Source organism: Columba livia, chromosome 9 (assembly GCF_036013475.1).
Source record: "Columba livia isolate bColLiv1 breed racing homer chromosome 9, bColLiv1.pat.W.v2, whole genome shotgun sequence".
Lineage (NCBI taxonomy): Eukaryota > Metazoa > Chordata > Aves > Columbiformes > Columbidae > Columba > Columba livia.
In genome coordinates this window covers 24,296,762-24,320,758 of record NC_088610.1, presented here as the reverse complement: position 1 = coordinate 24,320,758, position 23,997 = coordinate 24,296,762, and the positions used below count along the sequence as shown (strand labels likewise).

The 23,997-nt window shown below is 43.9% G+C and overlaps 2 protein-coding genes across 2 annotated transcripts in view; both read right to left on the bottom strand.

The window, feature by feature from the left end:
- The window catches only part of KLHL24 (kelch like family member 24), a 76,334-nt gene extending 58,826 nt beyond the window's left edge, over positions 1–17,508 (bottom strand). Inside the window, exon 1 of the mRNA XM_065074295.1 lies at positions 17,281–17,508. The gene's annotated coding sequence lies outside the window, so the exon portion shown is untranslated. The remainder of the gene's footprint in view (positions 1–17,280) is intronic.
- Positions 1,460–5,360, bottom strand: GPR148 (G protein-coupled receptor 148). The gene has a single exon (XM_005515402.3). It carries the CDS (start codon positions 4,821–4,823, stop codon positions 3,753–3,755), a length of 1,071 nt encoding a protein of 356 aa, XP_005515459.2. The 5' UTR covers positions 4,824–5,360; the 3' UTR covers positions 1,460–3,752.
- Positions 17,509–23,997: the final 6,489 nt, after the last annotated feature.

Genomic DNA, 23,997 nt, shown 5'->3' with positions numbered 1-23,997 from the left:
GCAGCGTGACCTGTCCCAGGGACAGCGGGGCTGCTCCCCAGTGTGGGGACACAGCCTTGGGACACAGCCTTGGGACACAGCCCCAGGGTGCTCGGGGCTGCCTCCAGTGCAGCCAGGCAAATGCCAGTTTCCTGCTGACCTGTTACTGTATTAAACTTCCCTTAGAAAATGGCACAGCCAACGGATGGAGAAGGAGTAGACACTTTAATATCAATTAACAAAACTGCAGGAGGTTAATTAGTTTTACTGAATAATTACTCAAATTGTTGCAAATGAACTAAATCCCAAATCCAAAGCTGTGTGCTTGTTTACCTGCCTGGAGATTCTCTGTATCTCATGACACTGAAACTGATCTCATCCGAGGCACAGATTTAATTATTTCTCCAGTGCTGGATGGCATAGACCCAGCCCGTGGAATGAGGTCTGACTCCCTTCAGTCTGCAGGTTACAGACAGCAGTCAAATGCACTGTAAATCCAACCGAGAGAGGGGAGAGAGCAGCGGTAAGCTGAGTGACAACATTGGCACAAGAAAAGAGGAGAAAAACTGACCAGGAATATATTTAGGCTATGAATTAGGATACCTTAGTGATTCATGCTATTGCAATTTATTAAAAGATTACTGCCCCTAGCTGCCAAATCACATGTTAAAGTCAACTGCTCTCCGTTTCGCTTTAAATTAAAATGCTGGACAGGCACAGTGACATCCAAGAAGTTCACTTATGTGACCCGGGAGAGGTTGATAGCTGGGCTCTGGTAAACAGTCTGCGTTTGAATTTCCAAAGCTTGCCTGGAGACATCCTTACAAGGCTGGTAATCACCACAGCCAAGAGGCTCTGACGAAAAAGGAAGCCTAGAAATCTTTAAGACAAAACTCAAGACATTTAGGAAAAGAATTCTAGGAACTTAGTGCCTGTGATATTGCCCTGGTGGCTCCTTTGGTCCTATTCATATAGACCTGGGAAATCCCGAAAGGTAAATGGTTCAGGTGTATGGTGTGTTTCTTCTACACATGCTGTAACAAACTGCTTCTGTACCAAACAGCACAGCAATACTCCATGGTAAGTAGTTGTCTACAAGCGGTCACTTAAGAAAATCTTATCCAACTAATGTTAAACCAATTTAAAGTGGATTAATACCATCTACTCACAGTGCAGATGACCTTTTCAGAATTCCATTCAACTTAATTTCAGTTCAACCAAAACCTTTTCTAGGCAAACATGCATTTTATGGAACAATTTCAAGGACATGAATAAGATAATTTAATTCGTCTTTCTCAGAAGGTCATTTCCACAAAGCAGTGTTTTGTTTGCTTGGTCCTTATGATATCACTGTAGAAGATTTCATACATACATAAACTTGCCAGAGTAACCAATTCACTTCTTCTTCTTTCAGTGTCTTTCTTCATGTTACCAAACTTCTAACTGTCTCTAAATATATGCACATGATGTGCATATAATAAAGTTACAGAATTGGCAATACAATCCTATCCAGGTCTGTCCTGGATTAACTTCATAATGGACAAAGGTTAGCAGGAAGATCAAATACAATTAACCTGCAGGTATTCAAAGTCACCTGTGGCTTTAAATAGAACTACCTTACTTCGTACTATTTGCACAGTTATCTTTACTACCTAGTGTGAACATTTATAATATCAGTGAACTTCAGGTAATAAAGCCTGAAATAATCTTCTACGGACAAAACAACCCGTAAGTTATCAGCATCTTTGCCAATGGGCATTGCTATAAAGATATGAGTGGCCTTTGGAGTTAAAGGTCCCATTTCCATTCTTGATTATACCACAGGCTGGAGGGATTTAGCAGAATGCACCTGATCCAGTATACAGACACTTACCCCCTCCTTCCTCGTGTTATGGAAGAGCCTTATTACAGGCTGAAATGAAAGTTTTTACACAAATGTAGTTTGTGTGCTGAATGTCTACAGTACATTCATCTTAGAGAAAAATAAAAGCAGCCAGCAATAAACAGCTTTTAGGTCATACTTTTTTATTGAAGAGGACTGAGAAGAAATGTTTTGTTTTGTTTTTCCTGGAAAACAAAGCAACTACTCAGGAATTTAACGCTCCTTTGGGTCAAAATAGGGGAAGCACAGAACTATGGTTAAAACAAATACACAAAAACTGATTTATTCACCTGCAACAACTTTACCTTAAAGATGCTTTTACACAAGAACTGTCCCTTAGGCTCTAAGATGCCCCTGCTCCTTTCCACTGCTGAATTGGAATTTGTTGCCCCCTCAGTTGTGCTGACACAGCTCTTTGCAGAACATGCTATAAAACAGATTGCTGGGATTATCTCGGTTAAAATGAAAACAACACCATTTCTCTCTGGAAGGATATTTTTAGCCTGCGACCCCAGAAGCAGTTGTATCAGCAAACTGGAGAGAGCAGACACTGCAATGTGAGGAGAGTAGCAAGCAGTTCGGAAAGGAGGAGAGAAGAGATAAGCAGAAACTTCTCAAACAGGCTCCACTGCCAAAAAAATCTCATGCAACCAGACACCCATCTCCTCCTGGCTCACACTTAGTGGAATTCTTTGGATGAGCATGAAACACCTCAAAGCCACACTCAGCACTTGCTGTGTATTGCTTTAAGCAAACAGGAGGTGGAGAGAGGCTGCACACAATTATAATACTGCACAGACTGAAATCAACGGCTGCTTTCTAATGCCATTTTTTTAAAGCCCGATGTATCTGTATATATAAAGCAACAAATGCTAAAAATATTCTCTTCAGAAATACAAAAGCTCTTTTCTCGAGTCCAAGGAATGGCACTGCAATTTAAATTTCTCGCATTTAAGTTCATGTCTAATGACATGTTGGGTTCTTTAAAGATCAGAAAAACATTTCACTCATCTTCTGTAGGTCGGTGGCTGATCTGGAAAACATCCAAGGCTCTTACAAGATATAATAATTATTGTCCCTGAGTACATCAACAGGCTCTGCAGTCTCTCCTGAACTTCCTAGGGGTTTGGTGGCAGATACATAGCAGCAGCTCTGACACGGAGCTCATCCATCTTTGTTACTCCTGACAGTGTCCTGTGCTGGGCTGCCCAACAGACACTGATCAAAGGTGACTTCCCATCAGACTGAGATTTTATAAAAATTCGGTGTTTTACAGATTGTCAGAAAGAATCCGTAAGGCATCTAACACGCTGGCACGCTGCACAAGAGGAAGCACAGCTTTTCACTGAGTACAGCAGGTTCCAGAGGCATCTCTCAGTGTATGTTTTAAAGAACAGGACACTGGCTATCAACCTTGCAAGAACACACTGTGAGGGAAAGAAACAGCTGCTCTGTTCACAGCACATTTGGCTAAGGATCCTCTCTGCTATAAGCGATCCTGTCAAGAGACCTGTGGTTACTCCCTTTGCTTTGCATCACCTATTTTTTGTTTTCTGTTTTCTAGAAAGGCATCTGCCAAGGGTGGGTGAAAATGATCTTGATTCAGTATCTCCTCTAAAATAAATTGTTCTCCCACATCAGAAAAAAGCTTAGAACTCTGTCCAGTGTAGCATTCACTGTATTCTCAGCTGTGATGTGGGTGCAAGATCTGTGGCCTTCTGGCATCAAGGGGGCAGAGTGATCAACCCATGTCTTCTGTGACATGGGTTTATCACTTCTTCAGATCACTTCTTCTTCAGGTCACTTCCTCAGAAGCTGCAGGATTTCTATCAGGCTGGCATGCTACCAAGGCAAGGACAACTCCTCTGCTGTGGCTGTGCTCTGCGTTGGCTCAGGATGGGGATGGAGCAGGTGATGGGGCAGGTGACACCAGGCGAAGATGCTTCCTTCTGACAATGGATTTGAGAGATGCTGAGATCTCTCTGTATCGAAGCCCATACAGAAGAGGGAACAGAACTTTAGGCAGAATCGTCAGGACATTGCAGATTGTCAGGGAGACCCACATTCCCATCTGCAGTCTGATGGCAACATTAACATGCAAGAATGATTCTACCAAAAAGCCCAAGAGTGGAAAGAAATAAAAAACCAACACAGTGTTGTGCATTAAGAATGTTACACTGGCTCTGGAGCAGATATTCTCCCATATACCTGATTGTTTGGTTTTAAAATACAGCATAATATAACAACAAAATATTAGAGAGAGGCAGAGAAAGCTAACCGTGGTGGAAAGCCAGAAACAGAGTTTCACAGCATCACTCCCATTCAGAGTTAGTATCAGTATTACTGGAACCAAGCACATTTCCAGGACACAGGGCACAAAGCTGTGAGTGCTCAATAGCACCAAGAAGAAAATCCCCGGAAAAGCCCCAGAACTTATCCATAGTAAGACAATATATTTTTTTGTTCCTGAAGGAGGCAAAATAGCATTGTAGCGCAAAGGAAACAAAATAGCTATGTATGTGTCCAAGACTATTGCAGCAGCTGTGAACAATCCTCCACAGTAAGCCATTGCCAGCAAAAATAATAGAAGGATACAAGCTTCCTTTGGGAGATGTACGTGTGCTGCATTGAGAGCAGCTGACAGGGTGTAGAACACAAGGTAGATCAGATCAGCAAGCAGAGCATTTCCCAGCAGCATGTACCTTGTTTCCCGACGGATGCTCAACCTAGAGAAGATCACAAACAAGATGGCAGGAATGATGAGGACACCTGCCACGAGGCAGACAACCGGAGGGATTAAAAACATCTTCATGTTTGTGCCTGATGGGGTAAGAGACCATTCCTCCAGCAAAACGTACAAAGCAACAACATCCAAATTTGAGGAACTGTTGAACTCTGTCTCCCTGGGGTGGTATGCAGTTGCATTCGCCCTCCTTACAGGAGCACAGCCAGAGAAGTCCATTTCCTAAGGATTTGGGGACGATTGTCTGATTGGGAAGAAGCAAGGTCTTCTATACAAAGTCCTTAGAAAGGCAAATGAAGCAGAGGATGCAAAAAGCCTGCACAAGCAAAGTGATTTCCGTAGCCAATTCTGCCACCTCTTCTCAAGGATGGAAATTTGAAACTTGGAAGTGAGTTCTCTGGTCCCAAAAGATGTTTTTGCCTAAAGCAGATATTTTATTTTATTTCTGCAAAATCTAATGTTTAGAAAAGAGAACGAATCCTTGTGTGCTTTTAAAAAATGTCTAAATCCCTCATCTAGCTCTTTGATCAGAAATGAATGGGTTGATCATTTTCAGTAATTTGAGTTTATTCTCATCACGCTACCAGTCCAATGAGGCAGATGAAATACTGGCTTGATTAAACAAATACACAATGATACAGAACAACATTACATGTATACTGATGTAGGAGAGTCATAAATGCGATGGGGTGACGTTTCGCATCAATTTGTATGCAAAACCACAATCGACTTGAAGTGATCAATAAAAACAGCTCTCAATCCTGCTGTAAAATTTTATCGCAATGGTTCAAGTGAATGAAATGACCTTATTTATAGATGACAACCATTTTTGCTTCAGTGAATCAAATCATGTTATTTGTAGATGATAAGCCTTCTCCTGTCTTTTTTAATGCACGATACGCAAATACTGAACTCTCATCTGTTGCAGACTTACAGTCAATCTGTGGATTGTCTGGGATGAGTGACGTACATTATAATGTGCCAGCACACTCTACAGCAGACTGGGCATTTCCAGTGCCCATTTGAAGACCAGTTCTTGGCTTGCTGGCCAGCACACCGCTGCTGCACTGAACTGTCCGATCTCAGTATCAGAGCTGGGGGTGCAATGAGAGAATTGTGAAGGATCTGGACTGTGGAGAAGGAACTCTTCAAGTTCTTCCAGGTGTGGTCTGATCACAAGAAAAGCCAGTTTTCTAAATAGGCTGAACACTGACTAATAATGCTTTAGCTTTAATAAAAAATACTGTATTGATGCAGTTGTTTGTCATCTTGGGTGATGCAAAGCACGCACAGCAGCACTATTTTATTTCATGGTCTACGTCTCCTGCAGCTGGTTACTCCTGTGTACACCATACAAAGCAGCACACCACTGCTACAACATCACATTACTTTGCTGTTTACACAAGTTGTAAGTAGCAAAGACAAGAGATCATGGTCTACGTCTCCTGCAGCTGGTTACTCCTGTGTACACCATACAAAGCAGCACACCACTGCTACAACATCACATTACTTTGCTGTTTACACAAGTTGTAAGTAGCAAAGACAAGAGATCTCCAGAATAGGCAGCTCTAGTTGCTCTTCTCACCAGTGGTGCAGGGTAGCCTGGAGCTTTTTAAGTAATCGTAACAGTCAAAGGATAACTCCTAATATTTGAAAAATAGTGTATGCACAAGCCAAAGGTCTAATAAAATGGTCAAAATAAGTAGTCAATTAAGCCTGCTGGCTTCTCAGTTCTTTTGACATTATATTATTTATTTATTTAGGTGCCTAAAAATAAAGATGTCTAAGTTCAGACAACCTTTTTGGCAGGCCTGATGAATCTACCAGGACCTCCCACGTTCACCAGCACAGTCAAATCTTTAACTATTGTTTCAAGTATGATCTTCCTTGTCCTCTCAAGCAATATGGATTTTACTACTGATGCTACAAGAGCAGAGGGAATGTGGCTCCTTATTTAACAATGCATTATTGCATTTATTATTTCCCCAGCACTACCAGCATATGGCAATGTAGCGTGTTTCCACCTGTGGGAGACAGTGCAGGGTCTCACCTGGCAGAAAGTCGTGCTGTGCCACGGACATGCTGTCTCAGGGCATGCCAAGGAACAAAGCAGACAGCTTATACAGCTCAGCATCAGTCATCAAATCTTGTGCACATTTCATTTCCTTACACACTGATAGTTGGCATCCAAGGGGCTGCATGTTAAGACAGTTAGACAGGCTGCACCATATGGAACAACGGGATAGGAGGAAAAATCAATGATAATTTTAAGCACATCATTTCAGTTGCTATAGTGCCTGGGTAGGCAAAACAGAAGGTGATTATTTTTGCTCACTCAATCCTGCATCCACAGGAGAGTGTGTGAACAATATTGATGCAATTATACATTTGGCTTCAGGATCACGCTCTGCATCTATCAGTGATTCACAACACAGTTAATACCAAAAGTAGACAGCAGCACTCAAACACCCAAACTGTTGAATTACACTATTATTGCAAAATGGAAGGGAAGCAATGAAAACCCAAGTGTGCCAAAATCACCTCCCACTATAATTTCAGACCTCTCTTAACGGTGGAAGTATTTGCTGCCTCCCAGCTCATGGTGGTCCAAGGATGTCCTGTTACTGGGCAGATTCTCTCATTTCCATATAAAATCGCAACTGTTTTTTCCACCAGCTGGTTAGGATTAAATGTGAACAAACAAAAGAGTTCATTGTCATCTCAGCTGCACACTTTTGGCTGACAGAAAACTAAATGCAAATACAATATACAACGATCTGCTGGCATTTATAGGAGTGTCTAATGCAGCCAAGTATTTCACAGGATGATGTTACACAGCACTGTAGTTCTGCAAATCACTGAATCACAGAACATTAGGGATTGGAAGGGACCTCAAAAGCTCATCCAGCCCAATCCCTCCCGCCGGAGCGGGAACACCCAGATGAGGTTACACAGGAATGTGTCCAGGCGGGTTTGAATGTATCCTGAGTAGGAGACTCCACAACCTCCCTGGGCAGCCTGGGCCAGTGTCTGTTAACCTCACTGAGAAGAAGTTTCTTCTCAAGTTTATGTGGAACCTTTTGTGTTCCAGTTTGAACCCATTACCCCTTGTCTTACCATTGCTTTTCACCGAGAAGAGCCTGGCTCCATCCTCGTGGCACTCACCCTTTATATATTTATAAACATTAACGAGGTCACCCCTCAGTCTCCTCCAAGCTAAAGAGCCCCAGCTCCCTCAGCCTTTCCTCACACAGGAGATGCTCCGCTCCCTTCATCATCATTGTTGCCCTGCACTGGACCCTCTCCAGCAGTTCCCTGTCCTTCTGGAACTGAGGGGCCCAGAACTGGACACAATATTCCAGATGTGGTCTCACCAGGGCAGAGCAGAGGGGCAAGAGAACCTCTCTCAACCTACATATCTCAAGGGATTGTTGTTTATATAGAGTTATTCAATTAACAAATAGTTCTTATTTTTTCGGTCTAATTTTTTTTTTTTCTACTGACGCCTGAAAACAACATCCTTATAATCAGAGCTATTCCTTCCTCTTGGATAGAAGAGCTAGCTATCATGAGCTAGAAGTCCCAACTACATCTGGGGGGGTAACAAACACTGACATCCTCACTACTGAGAAGTACAAACCAAAGTGGTAAATCTAGCACCTTCAACTGAGCCATGTTTTTAAAATCGACTTCCGTGGCCACTAAAGCGTAGCTGTGAATAAGGTAAGGTAAATGATGTGAAAGGTAAGCAAGGTATGAACTTGCTAATTACTCTGCAGTAGCTGCCTGCAGGTTCACTCTCAGCTGAGATCCTCACGCAAATGCAAAGTAGCTCACGACTCACGTAGCCCACATGCAAAGAGCACCCCAGAGCGCACCAGGCATCACAAGTTCTCAGCTTTGCTTATCCTGTCCTCAACTATTCACCTGCTACAGCCTATGGATAGCCCAGCAAGCCCTACGGCATGAGCTTGTCCAGCTTTAACTGAGCTACTGTAAAAGTCCTAGAAATGCAGGCAGGCTTTAGGTTTACAAAAATGGAAAACAGCAAAAGACTGGAAGACAGACGCAACCCCCTCAGAGCTGAGCAAGCCCAGCCAAAGCCACTCCCCTCAGGTTTCCACAGGGGCTTATAACTGTTCGGTATAGTTCTCCTAAATTTAAAAAATTTAAAGTTTATTGTTTTGCCACACTGATATACACCCAGAATAGGTGGCTCAGGAGAATATCTGGTTGCTCTCTCCTTTCATTTTCCTGACTTTAGGAGGCATTTCCACATCTGGACCACCTGCAAAGGGCTGCTAGCTCTGAAGACCACTCCTGGGGATACTGAACTTAGACAGCTGCTTGCCATTGCGTCTCAGTGTTCAATACTTTGTGGTGCCGACCTGAATGATTCTCCTGCAATTTCCTGTAAACCTGGCCTTAATGCTCTAGTTATTGATTTTTTAAATGCTCTCTGGTAAATTTATGTTAGGTGGATGCACTTTTTACATATCTTGCTGATTCAGATCTGCAGTATAAGCAGCTCCTCTTCTGGCTGTTGTTCTGGTTCAATACAGTCTGTATTGATTTTCAAACTGAATCACACACTGTTAATTACTTTACTCATTTCTGCTTCAATCAACATCCCACTGAAAGCTTAGTTATCTTATCTGTTAAGTCTCGGAGATCTGAAAAAGCATGCATTGAGCCATAGAGAACACTGTAAACCCAGCAAAACCTGTACTACATTATATTGTGTTACTGACTATGAACAGGTATTGTCAAATCGAACAGAAAAGGTCAGAAATACTACTGTCTTACAGAAGCTGGTATGGTCTTAACTGTGTACACATATAGGGAAGCTTCCTATCTCACAAAGAGCTTAGTCTAGCTGATGCAAAAAGTCATCAAGCACACTGCTGCCATGACAGGCAAACACCATACAAGACAGAGAAGCCAACCAGAATAGTGCCAAGATTTCCCCAGTCCTTCATCCCAAGAGACTGTGTTAAGAGAAGATTCCCAGAAGAAGTGTGTGACTAATTGCATGTTCACATTCACCACTGAGGTTCCCTGGGTGCCATCACATCACTGTCTCAGCATCATACTGGAGTATGGAGTGTTTGACAGTCTGTCTGTTCCAGCATCACCCACCAGGTCCTAACCTAAAAAATGGTACTGTCTGCCCCAGAGATGGATTTGCCTGGCCAGGAGCCCAGGGAGAGCAGTGTAGAAAGGCCACCTCAGAGTCCACCACAGCTCCTTGAACAGAAGTGTTTTGGATGAGACAGTTGGGTCCAACAAATCACCAGTTTCACTGAAATGTGGTTTCATGGGGATATTTCCAGCTGCGTTTGGTAACAGAGCCTTGTGCTCAGGAGCTTTTATGTGCTATTGCAGTTTCTTCAGCTTCCAAGAATACCCCTCTCTCAGGTGTATCCAGGCACAGAAGGTATCTCAGTGCTGGTGAACCTCTCCCAGCTGCGATCAGCCAAGTGCCCATGAGCATGCCAGCTCCTCCCAGCAGGGCAGGGAGAACCAGCTGCAATTATCTCCTGCCTGTACCCATGTTCTAACTGTGGGGAAATGAGATGCTGTCAGTGAAAAAAAACAAGTAATCAGAACAGTTCAACTGTACTGTTTTTCGGGTTGAGCTTTCCCTTTTCTTTCCCCTTTAAATAGGAAGTCAAGTAAAAGATAACTTTTTTTCTAAACCTTTAAGATTCCCTCTAAACATTTCTGCAAGCTTCTTCAGGGTCAGAACCCTCAGGGGAGAGATGCAGCTTGACTGTCCTAGGCTCCTTGTCCTAGTCTCCATGGCTCAGCTGTCTGTCTCCACTTGGCTCCACAACTATTGCTCAGCACCTTGTGTGTTATTTGCGATAGATAAGGGACATACGCATTGCTCTTGTAACTGTACAAAGTTCACAAATCAGGCATAGCAATTACTAAAGATAAGTAAAGAAATGGGTGTGAAAACTAATCTCAGTTTACAATCATTTTAAAGGTCAAATGAAACCTGAAACAAAAGAAAACAGGGATTAGAAAGTGCTGGTTTGAAGACATTTATATGAGGCTCCCAAACAAAAGAGAGGACATTGAGAAAGAGAGCGGGAGGACAACATTAAATCCCTGAATCACTTTTTCTAATTCCAAATACCTTCAGGCCACAGTGATCACAAAGCCAAGGTACATTTTGTACCAAATCTGCCCTGCAGGTGGAATAGTGAGAATTAAGCTGGATGTCAGAAGAACAAAATTTTGGAACATTTGATGTATTTCAACAAAAGGTTAGAGAAGTAAAACAACCTGAGAAAAAAGAAAAAGTGCCTGTAAGTCCCAGACACCACCTGCTTTCCTGCAGGTCAGTGCTTGGCCCGGGCTGCTGCTGGCAGAACTCACCCCTTTTCATTTCCTGAGCCTGGCAAGGCAAAGCAAGACAGGTTTTCCTCCACTGCCACAGTGCCTCTTTTGCGCTGAAAGGACCTACGTGATTCATTCACGAACATGTTTCCATGTGACAAGCTGCAGATATGACCAGGGATTTATAGCAACCAACTGCTCGTTTACCTGGTCATTTAGGGGCAGATTAACGAGACACCAAGAGAAGCCATTCTAGACTGCTTCTTAGATTTATAGATCTCTCATGTCTACCTACTTCTCATAACAATGCATTTATGAAACAGGAGAAACTGCCTACGAAATAAGGTCTTTTTTACAAATATCAGCATTCTTTCCTAAAGCAGTTTAGTTTGTGAGAAACCTTTCTAAAAGAATTTCAAACACTGTACAACATTGGCACTAACAGCAGTTACCTGCAAAAATCTAGGGCCCCAGGTAAAGAACAATACTATATCACTTTTACCTGAGGATTTAGCAACTATCTTTAAGCCAGGGGGCAAGCTCCTTCTCTTGAGAAAAAGCTTCTCAAATGGGGGAGCTACATGCATCCACAGACCTCCTAAGAGCATCCTTCCATCTCAGGCTGACTGTCTTTCTGGTTGTGGCTGGCACTGAAAATGTTATGTCTCTGTCCTGTCTTACTACCAACCACCTCCAACATTGCCTACGAAGGACTGCTACAGGCAGGCAAAAGCAGAAGTTATCTGGCTGTGTCCCTGTTTTAGCATGTTTTGTCTCATGTAAAAAGCCAGGCAGCACAGGAGAGGTTTAGCATGGTATTTCCTCGAAGGATGATTTGATGAGAAGGGAGACAGATGGCTGGAAAGTGTAAAGTGCAAGATAAAATTAAATACCAGAAGAGAGATGGAAGGAAAAAAGGGTAAAAGAGACAGGTTGGCAGATGCAGGCAGACAGGCAGGGGCCTTGATGGCAATAAGCAGATGGGAAGACCCAGGGACAGCTGTACTCTGCCACAGTCGCAGGCAGCTGGGGAGCATTCGCCTGCACTGCACAGACTGGAGGGGCAAAGACAATACAGAATCATAGAATCATTTTGACTGGAAGAGACCCTCAAGATCATCAAGTCCAACCATAACCTAAGTCTGGGACTAAACCATGCCCCTAAGAACCTAATCTATATGTCTTTTAAACACCTCCAGGGACGGTGACTCCATCACTTCCCTCTACAGCCTCTTCCAGTGCTTCACAATCCTTTCCATGAAGAAATGTTTCCTAATATCCAATCTGAACCTTCCCTGGCGCACCTTGATGCCATTTCCTCTCATCCTATCACTTGCTACTTGGGAGAAGGAATCAAGATGGAAGGAAACATGCTAGAAGTGGAGTAGAATCAGAGAAAAGGAAGGAAAAAAGCAGTGTGAGAGAAAATACATGTTATCTCTTCCAATTCACGCCTTTTGATGACAGACTGTGAATGAGTGGACACAATCTGCACACGGCACGGACAAGCACAAGGCACAGTACCATCCTGGGGAGGAAGGAACCTTGCTGCCAAAATTCAGATGCTTCTTCCCAGCTCCCAGCACTGTACCTAGGAACGGCAGTCGTTCTCAGGTGGCAAAGACGCTGAAGCAACACCGATTCTCCGAAGTACCTCTGCCCACAGGGAGACACTGACCTTATCTCACACTGATGAAGCAGGTGCTGGGCACAGCCACCATATGGCAGAGGGATTAACCACCAGCATGTGCTGAATAAGAGTCACAATCCCTTATTAGCCAAGCGGGGGATATGCTGTGGGTTGCATACACAGTGCCATTCACAAGCTCTGTTGTCCCTTCCCAGCAGCTCCTTTGTTACTTATGCAGCACAGGTGCTTTAAAATTAGATTTTCTCCACATGAGGCCTCGCTCTGCCTTGTCCTCATAACAGCGGCTTTGTACGGATTCCACTCATTTCCATACCCTGTCCTCACACGGGAGAATCAGGCTTCATGGCACAAAAGCAATGCTAGGGAGGGAGGAGGAACACAAATGTTGGAACACAAATGCCCTAAACTTGTGAAAAAAAAAAAAAAAAAGCGGTACATTTTTTTAGGCAAAACTATCTGTGTTTGGGTTATGTAAGCCTGTACCAGTCTCACTCTCTTGGTGACCGCCAGAGGCACAAGGCAGAGGGCACGTCACCCCCAGATGTGTCCAGAACTTCTCACCAAACTGGCAGAGTCACAGTTCACGACAGGGAGAGATTGAGACACACAGAGAATGTTGCTGAAGGCAGCCAGCAAGCTGAGATCTTCACTAAATAGAATCAGCTTTATTTCTAGTTTAATTATTTATTTCTTTCTTCTCCAGTCCAAGCTCCAGCTCATTAAAGGATGTGCATGAGGAGCTTCAGAGAAGATATGTCTTCTCTTTTTGTCTGCTATTGTCCTCAGCAGCACCTAAAGACAAAAAAGGTTCTGTGAACAAAGCCACCATGGTGTCTGATGAAGAACTGAGGCCAGATGGATTTTCAGCAATTTAACACAAATCATACTGGAAAGCCATGGCAAAGCCTGAAATTAGAGTTTCACTTCCTGAGTCTTGGTTCAGGGCAAATGTATTGCCCTCTCTTTTCAGGCTCTCTATGCTTTCATAAGCATTGCTACCTACCAGCATGGTAGCCAGCTCCAAACCACCTCCAGGTAGCTCAGATCAACAGGCAAATGCCCGTCCTGTAAGAGTTCATTATATTTCCAGCTACTGGGGGCAACTAGAAAACAAGCATTTTTTTCTAACCCATTCTCAGCATTTTCTCAGGAATTCCTAAGTTCTTTTAATTAAGCTGCTTTTTCCTATCATGAAGCAGCAGTTGCTTGCTCTGAAATAAACACCTCACTGCCAGCCCAGCACAATGAATAGCAACTAAGAGGAATATAAAGCTGTACAAAACTGCTACAGCCCACAAAAGCTGCAAGACAACACATACAGGAAGAAAACTCAAATGTATTCACAACGCGTTTTAATGAGCCATTTTAACAAGGTTGAACCAGCTCAGAACTGCACCAGTGTCTCAGCAAAGCCCCCAGCGATGCCCTGAGGCAGTTCAGGGTCACACACCCCTGTGCAGTGCCTATTCCTGGAAGAGCTACCACCATCAGATGTTCTGCTGGTCACCACACCACCATCCACCCCACGACTACTCCCTCTTTCAAACACTTAGCTTCGGCCACGATATTCTCTTGGTTTTGGATCTTGCCCGAGCTGTAGTCAAACCAGTGCTGTTACATCAGTGCCAGCTCCAGCTCCAGCACAGCAGCTGTGGAATTATGTGTACCGTCCCCAGGACACCTCAGCCCCTGCCACTTGTGTCTCCTCATTCCTTGCCAAACATCCTGCCAATTTCTTCTGTGCAATTTCTGAGCTCAGGCTGTCTCTCTACTTATTTTTCTCACCTGCCTGCTACTGGAGATTGAAGTGATGGTGAAAATGAGACACGCAACGCCACTTTTCATCCCCAGCGATCTGTCCTGAAAGTCTCCTATGCTGTTTATTTGTGAACCACTTCAGGTCCTGTCAACACCCCCAGTGAGGCAGTTTCTGCTGTGCATCACTGAGCTCTGTTTTTAGACAAAGCAAACATGCATCTAAAGCTGGTTTGCTGCTGGCAGCCTGAGGAGCCAGTGCAAAGGAAAGCTCCTCTGCTCCTGGAGCCTCAAACCTGCACCTCCAGTAGTACAGGCTTTTCACATACACCAGTGCTCCTGAACTCCTGCTGTCTGCTCGGGCTGACAGGAGCTGCCTGCCATGTGGGCTACGTTTGCTTTCACAGTAGGTGTCTCACCTCAACACCTTGCTAAAAACACCCCAGCAGCAGTGACCTCAGCCCTGAAGTGAGATAAACGTTTTGTAAAGACAGAGCAGAGGAAGGTGAGGGCCCATGAGACTCCAGCGAAGCTGTTTCCTGGCAAGGTTCCCAGGTCCACCCTTCCTGTTCCCAAAATAGAGAGAAGTCTGTCCCATGATAGCCATCAATAAACACCACCTTAGGGACTTGCCCCCACCAAGTAAACCCTTTCAACCCCTCGGAGAACAGCTTGCAGCGGGTTAACTCCTTCTTTGTCAGACTCGAGATGGGGGCCTTGGAGCCTCACAGGATGTCTGCAGCGATACAGAATTATAAAAAGAGATTTGTTTTTATAAACGAACTGCAGGAGGGTCAGCTTCTCCTGCTCACCCCTCATACTGTCCTGCCTGGTTTTAGCACGCTATAAATGACCAGCTTCTCTGGTAATTTATGCATAATCAGGACTGTTTTACAGCGAGAGGCCAAACAAAAGCAGCTCAGAACTATTAAGTAGTTTTTGTTTTCAGTTCATATAGTTGCCTTAGGAACAAGCAGCCTGTGTTTTTTGTTTAGGCACAAGATCTATAACCTGACAGAGAGCTGATCAGAGGTTAGGCAGCATTTAGGCTGCTGAAGAGTGGGAAAAGACATGTTTCTACACTGATGTATCTTATTTACTTTTCTACGGAACCCCTCCTAATCTGGAAATTTTTCTCCATTTTCATCTGCTCTGGAATTTCCTTCCTCAGCCTCCAGACAATCCCTTTCCTCTTCTCAGGGACATATCATGCCCGCCCTGAGGTTTTACTTGGTTGGGTTGGGTTTAGGGGGTGTGCGGAGGGATGGGCTCTTGTGTACAACCCTGTCACAGGAGCTGCTCAGCCCAGGCCTCCTGTGTCTCTGTGCAGCCCCAGGGAAGACAGTAAAAGTGTAATAATGCAGGTACCAAGCCTCCAGATCTGAGCAGGAACTAAGCACAGTATGAGAGGATGTGCAGAGGAGAGATCACAGCCATCTCATTCAGTGTGCTCTGGGCTCTTAGGCCAAACAGAGAGTGGAAGACATCTCCATCTGACCTACTTATACTTCTGCACTGTGATCTTTTCTGGGGACTGGACATGAGGGGATTATGGCTGCTGTGAGCTGCACAGAAAAGCCACAAATGCCTCATGCCGTGCTACATGCGTTTTCCCCTTCCAGGCCAGGGCAGACGAGTTCCTGCTACTGGACCCCAGCAGAGTTGTGCCTGGCATGTTGAGATGCACCTTGAACCACACACCTACCTTGTAACATTGAAAAGGATGGGCCAGCCTGACTTGAAACAGGAATAGTTTGGCTCAGGATAGCCTTTTGTTAAACAGATCTGGCCTGGGCTTGTCTCTACTATAGTATGAACATGATTACTAGTTCCACTTATTGTAACGAGCCATGGCTGTGTACAGGCTCCCCTTTTTTTCAGATTCTACTCCCATAATTGCAAAAAAGTTGGGTTAACTCTAAAGCTTACCTTTTCCTTCACAAACTCACACTGGTAGTAACTCTTAAAATTGTCTTATCTGCAATTCATATGCCCACATCTCCTCTCAGCTTCTGGTTCCAGCCTTGAGGTTGTCCAGATTGTCCCTTTGTCCTTTTAAGACCTCTGCACTAAACACACTAATCCCCCATAAGCAATCAAATCTCCCCATCTGTGCTTTTACTATTTCCCTTGGCACCATAGTATGACTTCTCTATTATAATTAACTCGAGCCGGATGCCTCGTGAAGACTTAGCTGCTCTGATTTCTCATTATGTTATCATAATACCATTTAGCAACACCACCCTTCTCAGCAAGAAAAACTGATACCAGTCCCTTGAAGGCAGCACAGTGAGACAAAGAGCACTCACCAGGGCCCACAGCAATATTCAGTTGCATTCTTGTTAATCAGCTGCATTTCTGTCCTAGTGAATACACCAGTTCTTGCCTACTCACAAAGGCACACTTTAAGATATGTGTTCTTATTTTGTTTTCGGTGGTCATGATCACTTAATTTCAACTTTCAAACCCCTCTGTGCATTGCCTGATGAATGCCCCCTTCATGTACATCATTAGTTACAGTTTTAATTTATTTATTACCAGCAGTAATAGTTAGTACTCTACACCATTGTTTGCCCCCTTTTCAAACTGATTACTTCATCTTGTCCTGAGTCTATTTCATATTTTGCAGCAGTTTAAGACCCAAAGTCCACGTGTCACTTCTCAAAATGAGAAGGAAGACTTGTGCTTTCATTTCGGTACAGACCTTTCCAAACCTCCTTAGCTGGGACATCTTTATTAGCAGCAGCAATTGAGAGAACAGCAATAGCACCCAGCTCTGCAATGGGCTATATGTGCTGCACTGAGGCAGGACATAAAATTCTTCCAGCCAGTCCTTTTATTGCAGTCTTCAACCCCTAAACCTCATTCCCAACCCCTTCTTTAACCCAACATAAAACACACCCAGTCTCAACAACACCTTACCCTCCATCTCAGTCTCTTCCTCAGGCTTGTGTCCATCTCTCAGATTGTTGTGTGGTTCCTGCAGGTGCCGTGAGTGGCCATTTGTGCACGAAACGTCAAGTTAGTATCAGGGACCTGTTTCGCGTTAACTCCTGGTCAACTGCTTGGTGAAACTCCCTTTGTAAGCATTTGCACACCAGCAGAATTAGGGACTGTCTGTTCTACACTTCCACCAGTCTCATTTAAAAAGCTCTGGAGTGTTGTGTACCACTCATGGTGTGTGAGTTGTCCTCTGGGGATAACCAGCACTGCAAAGAGCTGTGTGTGGAAAGAGTTCACCTACATGGAGCTGCTGGCAGGAAGATGAGACTTGTGCCAAGCATCCTGCAATTTAACACCAGGCAGCATCAGCAAAACATAAGAAACAAAGGAAGGTGTTATTTGGACAAACGGCAGTGACCTGGAGGAACAAATACCAGGAAGTATTTTCTGCCACACTCCAAGGAAGAGACCTCCAAAAATGGCCTCCAGTTGGTTTGTCATAAGCAGGGTAATCAGAGAGGATCTCTCCCAAAATTCCTCAACCAAAGCCGAGGTTGATTAATGCAATTTTAAAAATGTTAATAGAGTAACATCAGTTTACGCCCTCTGACAGTTTAGTTCTGTGTTTTTTTCCCCCTTAGGGAACCCTGCCAGATGTAAAACTTTTAAGCAGAACAGTTGCAACAAAACAAATGACAAGGCTGTAATTCCACTGCATTCTCTTTTGTTAATGAGCATGCGTGACAACCTCACCGCCTCAAATCCCAGAACTCACTTCGTTATCTTTGAATAAAAAGAACATTTAACAGCCACTTATACAGCTCTCATATACAAGAAGGCAGGATTTTAAGCATACACATTCTGAGCTCAGGCTGACAGTAAAAGAAGACAAGGTATTTTAATGTAGGTGTTGGGTTGCAGGAAGAGAGCTGCCCAGTTTCAGGACTGGAGAAGACTTGAGTTTGGCCTACATGAATCATGGGACAGAAAGCTTGTTGACAAAGCTTGATGTGAAATTCAAAGCCCAGAAATTGTTTCCATGTTTACATATTCAATGATTGATGTGGAGGGCCATCTAGTGGAAAGTCTCTTTGTTTGCAACAACAGCCCAAATACAGGTAGTATTCTACAACAGCCTGAACAAAGGCGTGTTTGCCTGGTAACACCTCTGAAATGCATTGTACAAGCTCTGCTTTCCAGGCGCCAAGGCTTCCCTGCTGAGACAACACAGCATCCTCAGGAGGGCTTTTGGAACAAGAAATCAAGCCTGTCTGCTGCAGGATCTTTTGCAACAAGTGTGCATTTCCTACAAGTAATTTCCTCTGACTAATAAATTCCAAAGCTTTCCTCAAAAAAAAAAAAAAAGAAAAAGGAGGAAGCATCAACCAAAAAAACACCTCAACTCCCCAAACCCCAGTTTCAGTGTTTGTTCTAATTAATACAAGACCAAAAAAGCTCGGTGACACTGTCAGACAGCATACTGTGATGGTGCAGAAGGGCATTAGTATAGATGTAGCACTGTTATCGGCCTGAATTAATAAGAGAGCTGTGCTGGCTGATACTCAGTATTTTTTTCACAGAAATATCAGGTGTTCTGAGTAAGATTCTCTGGTCAAATGACTGTGATAACCCAGTAAATACTGGAGTCGTTTTAGAGACATTTAGATTAATTCACCCAGCTGCCCACCTGCACAGTGCAGAGGGAGAGAAGTAGGTTTTACAACAGTTGTAGGGTTACCTATAAATCCCACTGCCAGTCTGGAAAACAACGAGGATTTCCAAAGGCATGGAAAAATCTCTCATACTTAGGTTTTTACCATTTTCTCATGTTCTCTTTACCATTGCATTAAAGCTTAGAAACTATTCCTGCTTAAGTTTCCCCCCCTGCCCCCCCACTGATTTACATATAAAGGAAATAGTTCAAGCACTGTAACAAAGTCTACTTTTCGGGACTCTGTAATCTGTTGTTGATTAACTGCTTTGGGTATCTAAAATTTTTACCTGCTTGCAATGCTGATTTTGATATCTAATAAAAGCAGGGTTTCTTTTCCAGCCTTTTTTTCCACAGTGGAGATACTTATTTGGCCTGTTTCTGCTACCTTGCTGCTTAGGTTCATGAAACCTTTAAAAAAAGCCAATATTTTCTGAGAGCTCTCTCACTATCTCACATCAGGACAAACCTGGCTAATAAGCGCAGAAGTTATTGAAAGGCAGGGACAAAAAAGGTTAGGGCAACGAAGATGATTAAGGGAGTGGAGCACCTCCCTTGTGAAGAAAGGCTGAGGGAGCTGGGTCTCTTTAGTTTGGAGAAGAGGAGACTAAGGGGGGACCTTATTAATGCTTATAAATATATAAAGGGTGAGTGCCATGAGGATGGAGCCAGGCTCTTCTCGGTGGCAAACAATGACAGGACAAGGGGTAACGGGATCAAGCTGGAACACAAGAGGTTCCGCTTAAATTTGAGAAAAAACTTCTTCTCAGTGAGGGTGACAGACACTGGCCCAGGCTGCCCAGGGGGGTTGTGGAGTCTCCTTCTCTGCAGACATTCAAACCCACCTGGACATGTTCCTGTGCGACCTCACCTGGGCGTTCCTGCTCCAGCAGGGGGATTGGACTGGATGATCTTTTGAGGTCCCTTCCAATCCCAAACATACTGTGATACTGTGATACTGTGAAGCAGGCAGGTACAAACAACAAGATTTCATAAATCTTGCTGATCTGGAAATGAAGCTAAAAAAAGTTATAATATTGTTATAAATTTTCCTGTTAGAAATGCTTTAAGAGTGTGTAATCAATTACTTAATTCCGTGAAAGCTGACTTTGGATACTTATTTCTTCTTTATTATGATGTCCTCACAGAAAGTGCTGATGATTGCCATAGTCTGACAGGCGTATCATCTCCACGGAAAGCTTCTGTCCTCCTACGAACAGCCAAAGATAAGAACTCTGAAATAAAGCACACAATGCTGATCTGCTCCTCCCACACCCTTGAACACTGAAGGGATGCGACAGGCGAGCACCTTAATAATCAGAAATACGTCCCACATTTCAGGTTGAGACAGCGGCACACCTCAGGTAGAGCAGGCAAAAAAAAAAATCACTACTTCAAATACCTCTTTTTAGGTGTTGAAGAAAGAGCTTTATGGGACAGGGAAAATAATATTATTATCAGAGAATCCCCGCTGCTGGGGAAGCAGGTGATTCCTGCCCTGTCCTCCCCTCAGCGCTGCAGGCAGCAGCACTGTGTCTCTGCATATTACCTTGCCTCTTCCACCACCTAGCTATTGGAGCTCCTTGTTATTTTGGGTAACTTCTAATTAGTGGGGCAATGACTCCCAATTTGGAGCAGACTCACCTGGGTTTGATCCATGCTGGCCTTAGGTAAAACATCCATAACAGAAGAGATCCAAAGGCAGAGAAATCTGCCTCCTCCAGCTCCCAGCAGCAGCACTGGCACTCCTGTGCCTGATTTGCAGGGTATCCACCACACACTCCCTGCCTTACACACTGTGAGGAGATGCAGCAACATTCTCTGTACAGAAAACTTCAGGCTATAGCAACAAATGAGGAATTCAAAGTCCCCATCCCTCTGTCATTCTCATACCATTTCTATGACAACACATGCACCTACGCATGAATCCAGACTTCATTCTTAATGAAGCAACTCATTTAATGAGCTGAGGAAGAAGTTAAATCATTTTGGGGCTGGCTTCTGTCCGTTTTGCGATACCACTCTGTTGGCTCTGAATGGACCAGGCTCTTTGAAACACTGACAAGCCCCAAATGACTACATAGCTATGACCATGCAGACTATGTAGCGATGACCATGCAGTCAGCAGCACTCCACAATTTGTACTCTCCATACAGCTTCCACTCAAGCTCTGAGAATTTATCAGTCTCCTTCTGCTTTTTTTCCCCTAGTAAAATCCCAACACATAGGGGCTTTGAAGCACCTTAAGGTGTCTGATTTTCAAGAAGAGTTGAGTAAGGTCTTTCAAACCAGGTGCCTAGAAACAGAGGTATTAGAAAACCCACCAGTCCTTTTCAAAAGTACAGGTTGTCGTAGTGCGTTTGCAGGGCGAGAAATTGCCATCTCTGTATTATAGCAAGAATAATTCTGAGTCTCTTTTCCTAAATGAAGGTGTCCTATTTGACAGGCTTACCACGCCCCTCAAGACACAGAAACAAAAACAGAGCAACCACCCCACTGTAACACAGTGTCTCTTGCACAGCCCCAGCTGAGCTCGGCTCCTGGCTTTCTGTCCCAAAACACACTGTGCCTGCCTCCCAGCTCCACACCACTCTGGCTTGCACTGGCACTCGGCTACTGGTTGGAAAATGGCTACTGCACATTCATAAGAGAAATATGGAACAGTTTAATGTGCTTCAGTACTGCCTAGGCATATCAGCTGGCTTAGAAATGTTAATAACCCCTCTGTGAAAAACAAAACAGCTGGGAGAGATTGTTTTGTTGCAGACCTGTGGTAACAGCCAAAGCCTTGAAAGGATAAAGCCCAAAGAAAGTGCTCAACAAATCACCCTTCTCTAAATAACTTGCCAGCAAGAACACCCATAAAAAACTGTATTTTAAGACCTGCTGATCATTGGTGGAGCTACAAACCAAATGATGACCTTGGCATTGTCAATACTCATGATACATTAATGAAGCACTTTGTCAGAAGCTCAGTTCTTTCAGTTTTACTGCTTTATTTACTGTAACTGCAAAAGTATATTAAAGGTCGTATTTCAGTACCATAAGAGCCTTGCTTGCAATGCCATACTCCTACCACAGACATCACTTAATGACTCCAAGGAACACGGTCAGAGGTTTCGCATTCCAGCTGTGATGGCAGGTAAGGCAGTTGCAGCCAGGAGCTTCTGGAGTCAGTCACTGCCCCCCAGCACACGGTGGTGGGAAAACAAGAGAAACAAGCACCCCCAAACATCATCTCTTGCTCTGCTAGCATGCGGCATTTAAAAGCCAGTATTTTATTCTCTTCTGTGATGTAGGACTTGCCACTTTAAAATTAAATTTGGCTGTGACATTACCAACAGCAACATAAATTCAACACACAGATTTGTTTCCCAAATGTATGTTTGATTGAACAAATCAACCATCACCATTTCTGACTGCATTGATACCAAATGCACTGCTTGTGATTTTAAAGGCTTCGTTTTTCATCCATCTTCCAAATGTTCTTTTCTTTGTCTGTTTTTAGGTACTGATTGGCAGATAAGTGGGATTTTACATACAGTAAGATGCTACTTGTCTCAGTTAGCAAACAGGCTGGAGTGCTCTTTTTCCTCAAGGTCCCACCGACTACACACTCAGCCAAGAGGTTTCTTCCTTCAGAACAGGGTTAGTGATTTGGTTCATGGTCCCCCCATACCGTCCATAAGGACTCCTCTGCAAGATCCTGTGACAAATATATTGCCTGCTGTGTGACCAATACAGCATCTCTGTGCAACACACGATTTATTTTTTCACTGAGATACAAAATAAAAGCATTCAAACAGTGAAAGGCAGAAGTGGGAGCAGCAACCTGTCCTGCTCATAGCTCAGCATCCCCATCTGTGCATGCAGATCTCAGCCTGCTCTGTTTTTTGTGCTCACCCTCACTAATTTCATGTAATTACTCATTTCTCTCTTATTCAGGTTGGGTTGGGTTTACCCTTCCTTTCACTCTAGCTTTAGCATTTGAAATACTACCCCATTAGAGCCACTGAAATAGTTTCTCCCTCACTGATGGTCTCTCTCTGTTATCTGAAGCTGTGTATCTACAGCTGCTTCCATCTATATATCTTTTTCTAGTTTCCTGACTGAGCATTTAACAAAGCCTTGGGAGCACTTAATTGTATGCACTCAGGCAGAGAACAACATAAAATTAAGCAGGGAAACCAAGTCATACAAAACAGTCATTAAAAATTTCCTGTAACCTTCCCTGAAGCCACCACACTAGCATCTTCCTCAGCAGAAGCTGAGAAAATTTTTCTTATAGGTTGCACCCAGATGCCTGGGGAATAGCGCACTTTGCTATCCTCCATGTCTCATGCTGAATTATTATTTTGTCTTTGAAACAGGGAATGTCTGCTAATGACAAGAGCAGTTCAAGAAACTGGAGGTATTCTTGCCTCCTCTGGACAGATGTCTGTGACACACAGGCATATCTGGATTGGAAAAGCTTTGAATACGTGCCTTGGAAATTTGTATTTAAACACTTCTGTAGGCAGCACCCTGAGGTGTCATGTCCCTCCCAGGTGCTCTCTCTGCTCTCTAGAGCCTTGAAGATCTTCATGATTTGGTGAAACAATGTTTCTGGAGTAGTTCTTCATAGCATTTAATGCAGCTCATTTTTCCGACATTGATTTTTCAGGGAAGCATTTCTTACCCCAGAGCTTTTTGTTTAAAGCAGAAAGTTTAAGGGCAGACACTAAGAGCAGCTGGAGAAACGTCCTTCCCATTCTCTTTTTTCTCAAAATCCCTTTTCCTTCTTCTTTGAGGCAACAAGCAGTTCACAATCAATCATCCATAGTCCCCACAACAGCAATACTGAGAACTCACCTGTCCCATCCCAGAGCACTCAGCACTGCCCCCAAGGCCACCAGCACAGGCACCCCAAGGGCTGGCTGGCAGGCAGGATGGCCAAGCTTTTCCATACCAACACTGAACGGGGCTCTCGCAACTGTACCTGCTCC